The 7,986-nt window shown below is 35.9% G+C and overlaps 1 protein-coding gene across 1 annotated transcript in view; it reads left to right on the forward strand.

Moving 5' to 3' along the window:
• The window catches only part of itga1 (integrin, alpha 1), a 56,808-nt gene extending 48,822 nt beyond the window's left edge, over window positions 1-7,986 (forward strand). Inside the window, exons 19-30 of the mRNA XM_067398179.1 lie at window positions 911-987; window positions 1,325-1,451; window positions 1,557-1,637; window positions 1,720-1,796; window positions 1,894-1,977; window positions 2,170-2,278; window positions 2,605-2,718; window positions 2,809-2,913; window positions 3,000-3,110; window positions 3,216-3,311; window positions 5,344-5,457; window positions 5,580-7,986. Of these exons, the coding sequence (XP_067254280.1) occupies window positions 911-987; window positions 1,325-1,451; window positions 1,557-1,637; window positions 1,720-1,796; window positions 1,894-1,977; window positions 2,170-2,278; window positions 2,605-2,718; window positions 2,809-2,913; window positions 3,000-3,110; window positions 3,216-3,311; window positions 5,344-5,457; window positions 5,580-5,642 (1,158 nt within the window). The 3' untranslated portion in view covers window positions 5,643-7,986. The remainder of the gene's footprint in view (window positions 1-910; window positions 988-1,324; window positions 1,452-1,556; window positions 1,638-1,719; window positions 1,797-1,893; window positions 1,978-2,169; window positions 2,279-2,604; window positions 2,719-2,808; window positions 2,914-2,999; window positions 3,111-3,215; window positions 3,312-5,343; window positions 5,458-5,579) is intronic.

The raw sequence follows: 7,986 nt of genomic DNA on the forward strand, positions 1-7,986 counted from the left end.
ACTTTTTACAACTGAGCACCTGTCCGATTTTGGTTGTGCATATACTTGTGATGGAAGAAACAAAGTTTTTTGAAGCTTCGAATCAGTTGAACCAGCTACTTTGCAAAATGCTACACGCTGGTTACCCCTGCTGGTCAGAACTGTGTAAATGCAGAGAAAGCTCATCTCTTTATATTAAGTGCTAATTATTGAATTAATTTTTAAATTCACATAATAACTAACAGCTTTAAATATATATTAAATACATTTTGTGAATTTTTGTGATCTTAGAGTCTTCTTGTGGTCCACTAGTTTAAAAACCCATTTTAGACAATATGGCAAGCAACATTGTATTATATGCCTAAGTGAAACAGTACACACAGTATAGTGGGGGATTAAGCAAGTTGGCATGTGATAGGCTGGAATAAGTTCTCTTTCTACTCCCAGTCCTCAAAAACTAGTGGTTTATTATTATTTAACTATGTTTTTCTTAATTTCTGTATCTCTCTGCATGCACTTGCACACACACGCACATTAATACCCAAGGAATCAGCTTTGCCAGCTCATGAGATAAGGTTATCAGGAGGAAGAGCACCATTTCCTGGAGACATCACTGAGTAGTGAGCCAGTGCTACTCCCTGAAGTTCTGTTGTCCTATCTTCAGTAAAAGCACTCAATTCCTGGAAAACAATTCCTGACACAAATATTTGCGAATAACAGTTGACTTAATGCTTGTTGTAAATAAATGACATTGTTGGAAAAGTGTGAAACAAAAGCTGGCAGGGAAATGATTTACACCAACATTTTTGCTAAACATTGTTTAGCAAACTCAAAGGGATGAAGATGTTTTGAAGTTTGTTTTTACGACCATTCAAGTGTGTCAGAATAAATCTTCCTTTATTACTTTTCTTTGCATTTTCTTTCACTTTAGATTGCATTAGTGGACTGCGGGAGTGACGACAAGTGTGTTGCTAATCTAGACCTTAAAGCCAGTGCAAACATCCAAAGGTATTAACAGGAACTTTTAAAATATGATCAGTCTTCATGTTATTTTCCTAAAATATCTTTCTGATTCTTCTTTCTTTGATATAATAATTGTTGTTGATTAACAATGCAGATAATTATGACAGGACTGTGTCATGATGGCTGTATTATTCATATGGAAAATGTTTTCAGGTGTATTCCAAAGTATTTAGTCAATTCCTGTTGTCTGCTGCCCCCTTCTGTTGACATTTGGAAAGAATAAATAGTTTTGTCTACAAGGCATGAAACAGGATAACAGAATCAAACTAGAACACTGGATGCAAACTGACTTTGTCCATCTCTTATTTCTGTATAATTATAGTCTTATAATAAAAAACAACCAGGAGAAGTTCTTTGTCAAAATAGACATCCACAACAGTGGAGACAATGCTTACAATACCAAGGTTACACTGAGCCACACAGACAATATCAACTATGTGAAAGTTGAGGTAAGTCATCTTTAATGGCATGTATACTAAAATACACTTTATTTTTAGATAGATCTGTACATTTAAATGTATGTACAAATACATTTTAAAAAATTCTTTTTGCAGCCTAAAGAGAAGGACTGTGAAACTAATAATACCAGAATAGTATGTGCAGTTGGATATCCTTTCCTCAAAAATAATAAAATGGTGAGATTTGCCTCTGCTTTCAAATTTGCTTTATAATATTTCATGTCATTCTGTTTACACTCATATCGTGTCAATCCAACAGGAAAGCTTCAAAATCCAATTTGAGCCCAATCCCTCCCATATTCGTAAGGACATTGTGATTAATGTTACTGCAACAACGTAAGAATTGCATCAATGACTACTCTTCTTTTTACTGTTTGACTCACTTGATCGAATAGTGATATTGTGATGTATATAATTAACATTTTCACTACAGTGATAGTGAGGAGGTTGATTCAGCACTGAACTTTGTGAGCATCATCATCCCTGTGAAGCATGAAGCCAACCTGCGATTCTTTTTGTGAGTGCCTTATTTAAACCAACCAATCAGCTTTGCCGAAACTAGAAGAATTGAACTTAAGAATTGATTTAAGATTTAACAAAAGTAATTTGCACTATTTATATGGTGTTTTTTTTATTAAATAGCATATTTTATACAAACTTTATACACCAGAACTACTGGTCAGATTGTCATTTCATGTTTTTATTGTAGAAACAAGTATATGAAGGAGGACCACATCATATTGAAAGAGAAGGCGACAATTCCCAGTGTTTTCAACCACACTAGTGTGATCGGCGACGAGGTGAAAATCAGCTACACGGTAAGACTTAAAATTTCAACCTGTAGTTTGAATCACTTCCTTTAGGCATCTCCAGACTATCATGTGGTCAACAGAGGGGAAAAACGAGGACCTGTGAAGGAGAACTACGTCTTTGTCATAGTAGCTAATAGAAAACATTGGAGTAAACTATGTCAGAACTAAAATACTGTGTGACCAATGAGTCATCTTGGAGTCAAATGGAGTCAATGTGAAATTGACTTGTATTGGGTGTGCACATGATCCCGATTCATTTAAACTGGTTTGAGTGTGAATGCTCGGTTGATCCCAAAATTTAGTTCTGACTGATTTCTGATTGTGTTCAACAGATTGAGAGAGATCCTGAAATGCCGAGTCCTCCACTGCAGCTCGCGATAAAGTTCCCATATCAAACGTCTGCAAAAAACTTCCTGCTGTACCTTACAGATATCACCCATACACAAGTAGGTGCTCTGATTCCTCAAAGCTGTTGTGTGGCCTTATCTACATGACTGGCAGAGAAATATCTCCACTGCCTCATTTTGTTCTTATAGAACATCAGCTGTGATGCCAGACAATGGATTAACCCTTTACGCATCAAGCCTGACAACCCTCATACAGTGAATCCTAAAAAAGAGACCTTGAGCATCTATCTTTTGGTGAGTAAGCATAGCTTTCTTATGAATATGTGAAGGAACACATTTGAAATGGGTATGTGATCACATCTTTTTACTCTGTCTCCCAGAGTTGTAAAGAAGATCGAAATCCCTGTGTGTCATTTAGCTGCTCCATCCCTCCCGGAGACTTCAACCAGATCAACACCACTTTCAGAGTGTGGCGACCCACCTTCATAAAAGTACGCTCTTCTGCTTGATTGTTTTCTTTCATGGTTCTGCTGTGTGTGACTGTCAGAATGCTGTAGTAATATACATTGCTATCTGAAAAAATTAATCATCTATAGGGAGAATTTTCCAGCATTCACATGGGTGTCGAAGCCACACTGAAGAACAAGGACACGGACCTGTTCGTGTTGAATGAAAACGTCAAGACCAGAGAGGTATGAAAACAAACCAGCACTGGATTCTGCACTTATATCAATATGAGCAGCATTTTAAAAACCTTAAATTAAATTCATAACCACTAAGATTTAAAATTTCATCAGGTTCATCAGGTGTGCTATTTTTAAAAGTGCTGTAAGGGATTTATTTACCACACATAAACTGTTCCTGGTACCAGCCTATTACCTGACCTGTAAATGTCATGTGAATAATCCCTCTGGAATCAACCTAAAATGATGTCATGACAGACCCTTCACTAGTCACTATTCTAAAGCAGCAGGCAGGGAAAAAATAGGATTGCAGCTATATTTAAACCCTGTCAATAAGCTGATAGTTATTTTTATGTTATGGCTGATAACTTAAATCAAAACACTAAAAAAATCAATTGTTTTACATGCTACAAGTGAATTTATTACAAATAAAAATTTACAAGTGAATTTATTACAGATTTACTAAAAAATGTTGTGTAATTTATGTTTTTAAAGATTTACTTTAAGTGCACGTTAGATGAGAGCAAAAGTAATATAAATGGGTAAAAAATGAAATAAGCACGCACAATTAAATATACAATATCTGCTGATACAGATACATTTTTAAAAAATCTATAAAATATGGTACTAATGTATCTTGCATCCGTAAATAAGTTTATTTCCTTTTTTTACCTTGTAATTTCAAAATTTTTAATCAAAATGTAATAAGTCGATATTCAGGTAAAACAATAGACTTTTCTCAGGTGATGTATACTGGACTTCTCCAATCATTTAGTACGCTTTAAACCCAGTCCCTTTCATACAATAACTGAAAGCTCTTATTAAAGGTTCTCTAAGTGATCCTGGGTGGAGTAACTTCCTGTTGACGTTTGAAGTGTTGTCAAACAAAACAGAGGCTAGCTAGACCCTCCCTCCTCCTCCTCCTCCCCTCCCCTCCATGCTTCCTGAAACAGTCATGAACGCACATTTAAAATCATTCTTGTCGGTTATTGGCTGGAGCATGTTTATTATGATTCGTGGTCCAGACTGCACCAGTTTGTTTTTATTGCCGTTTTTGGAGCTTGTGGCGACTACAGAGACCGCGTTTTTTTACAGTGTGTTCAGGCGACGGGCAGCTAGCGGATAGTGAGGAGATGTTTGCTGTATGTGACAAAAAATGTTTTGGCCTAAAAACGCGTGACATCACTTAAAGGACCTTTAAGATATGCCTCATGGTTCTTTTGGACCGTTTGTTTCAATAAACCGGTTAAAAAAAATGATTCACCTATTCATTTACGCAATGTATGCGCAGTTCTTTTATTAAAGCACCCAGTAATCATGTGAAATGCAGAAATTTTACATGTCTGAAGCATATAAAGTCAGCAAACTAGTCTTTATTAACTCACCTTTTTACATTAGAAACCATTAAATCCTTTCATTTCGCCCCTTCATTCAAGTCAACTGCTTACACATGCCCATATCAGCAGCTCACCGGTTGTCCGTGGAGATGTCTCCTCAGTTCAATGTACTGGTGACTCAAGAACTGCTGTAACTATTAACCGACTCTTGACTCAAGAGAGAACTATTATCATTTTACTGCTGTTGACTTGAGAACTATCACCATTAGATCACTTTTATATTTCCAATATTTTTTATTTGTTATACTTTATGCTTTTCAGCAAAAGACATCAGAAACATACATTTTGCCGCCTTTTATGAAACCCCCTGCAGATAGTTCTCACGTCAGACATGTCTGTACGGTTCTCAGCTAACTGGATTGCTGAATGAGCAAACACCGCAATCATAGGATCATATACTCATGGATATTGGCTAAAAAGAACCGGTTTCATTCGCGCACTGGACATCACTACATCCATTCAACAACCAATGGATTGAACCAAGTCCAGCCCTACATTGTTTTGTTTTTTGATAATCAATTTCACTCAGATGTACTTAACAATAGGAGAGCAAATGGCTGAAATCACTTACAGCACCTTTAAGTTAGCACTTTATGCCATTTTAACTTTTAAAACGTTACTATTGTGTACTATCTTTACTGTAGGTGAAGATTCAAGTCACCAAAGACATACGAAGTGGAATCCCACTATGGATTATTATCCTCAGTATTCTCATAGGACTTTTAATACTGGCACTTGTCATCTTTGCTTTATGGAAGGTAAGCATCACTACTTGCTTATTTTAGCAATCCAACGTTGCACATCTTTCAGTACAATCATGGTATGACTCAAAGTCGTGCAGTGATGTTGAATGTTGACTGTGTTGAATGTTCTCCTCCAGGCTGGATTCTTCAAGAGAAAATCCGTTGAAGATATGAAGGAAGATATGAAGGACTCTGATTGAAGCCTGCGGTTCTGTAGCCTCCATCCCTCAGGTCAACTCATAATACACCTCTAGCCAAAGTCATCGAGATCACATAGCAGAACCATCACTAGGAACATTCAGAAACATGAAGATCAGAGTCTGGTTTCACAAACAGTGTATCGTAGAGCATACCAAAGAGAACCCAGTGCTTTGCTTGACACTTTGATTTATCTTCATGTGCTCACTGCAAAATTCGCCTGAATGTGAACTCAAATGAAACTCTGAGATGCCACAAGATTGGTAGACATTTTGCCAAACCATGAGAGTCAAGCTTCGAACAGCAAAGCATCAAAGGTTCATCTAGCCTGATTTCAACATCCCACCAGCCACGGACCCTCATCTGTAACCCCCCTACGCCATTCATCATCAGCATAGCAAGGCTCAGGAACCTGTCCTGGAAACATCTGTTATCTACAGTCCTGTAATCAGAACCATACACTCTTATTGGCAACAGGTTAATATATGGAAGTCTATTCTAATAACTCACTTTTAGAGCTTGTTTTGATGGAGCACTGTACAGTGATGCTTTTCAGTTCAAAGCATTTGTTTTGATTCGTGTTATGGGCTATGAATATTGGCACATTCCTTTTTGTTCACAAAGCAACTTTTTGGCACTGATGTTTTTCACACTTTTTGTCTTCAAGAATGAACAGGAAAAGGCTTGTACTGTAAATGTAAAGCTTAAAGTGTATATAAAGTTATGTTTGCAATATTGCTCTAATGATGAAATAATGGCTTTATCAAAATAATCGCATCATCTGTATTCAGTGTGATACTTGTCTTGTTTTCTGAGGTAGAAAGCGTGTTGATGCCCGCAGCATTTCTCAGGTATTCCAGATGGGTTGCAGACTCAGCCATAAAATTGGACTGCCATCAACTTTTCTTGTTAAGTTTTTTCCATATGTAAATATTAGAAAAACAATTACTTGACCAAAATAGAAATGTTAAAGATAAAGTGTGTAATTTTAGCACCACCCAACTAAATAAGGACTGTTTTAAAACAGGATTTCCAAACACACTCTTATTGGTCAACAGCCCTGCCTTAAACTCACACCATTGGTTGAGTCAATGTTGCTGTTGTTGGGCTGGTTGGGAAGATCCAAAAAAACAGCAAATCGCCTCTGAGACACATTTCATTGGAGAATTTGTAATAAATGTATCAATGATGCATTAAGCTAATTCTGTTAAAGCAGGAAAAAAAAAAAAAAAATGTTAGCTACATTATTTCTGGTTCTGCAGTTATTGTTTTTTTTTCAGGGGTCTTTATGTTTAAGACATTTTAAAATTTTTGTTTTTGCAATATTTTTCTTGCAACAATTAACTATAGTGTGCCACAACGTTCCTTCCCCTTTTCATTTTTCTTTGTAAAATCCATGTGCATGTTAATCTTACATTGCAAGCTTTTGTGCAGCACAAAACACCGCTATTTACATGTTCACAATTTACTGTTCGCATGTTCCTACTGAGTCCCATCAGTGTTTTGTTTTCAATATACTTGATTTTTAAGTTTCCTGTTTTTGCCAAAAACATGAAAGCTCAGAATGCTAGATGTGGCAGAGATGCTAGAAATTTTGCTTGACCCTCAAGTGTGAATATCACATTCAGAGAGAAGGAGCAGTTTTTCTCAACTCTGTTTTTTTCTGTTTTTAGAAAATGAATATAATTAAATTATTTTTTATTTAATTTTGATTTAAATCGGTTGTTTAATTGAACACTCATTCATTGGCAAAGATGTGAATTGTGTTCTGCAGGAAGTTTTAGAAAAATCTTTCGTATTCATGTGGTACTGCCTTATGATCTGTAGTACGTCTTATAATACAATTGTCATTTCAACACAAATTTTTTCTTTTAAGTTGGCATGAAAACATTTATTGCTGTGTAGGTTTAAAAAGTGTTCACAGGCTCAATTTCACATTTGGCACTGCCACTTTAACATCCACTGTCATATCTTTGTATCATCCAGTCACATCTTTTTTTTTTTTCTTGTACGTTAAATGAGATGCCAACCATGATTCTATTGTATATAATATCACAATCAACAGTATTCATGTTTTAAACATATAAAAAGTGTGTAAAAATAAGTTGTTTAAAACATGTAGGATAATCAAGCCTCACTCTCAGATGGAGACCATCGTCTTGGGCACATGTGAGACACTCTGCTGTGAAGTTTCTATGTAATGCACTGGTTTGTCATATTGTACATACTTTTTCAGCATGGATTTTAAAAGCCTTGCACTTATTGTTAAGAAAATGCGCAGCAAAAAATAAATAAATGCTTATTTTGTAATTTAGACACTTAAAGAGACATTTGCGTTTTTATTTA

Source organism: Chanodichthys erythropterus, chromosome 10 (genome assembly GCF_024489055.1).
Source record: "Chanodichthys erythropterus isolate Z2021 chromosome 10, ASM2448905v1, whole genome shotgun sequence".
Taxonomy (NCBI): domain Eukaryota; kingdom Metazoa; phylum Chordata; class Actinopteri; order Cypriniformes; family Xenocyprididae; genus Chanodichthys; species Chanodichthys erythropterus.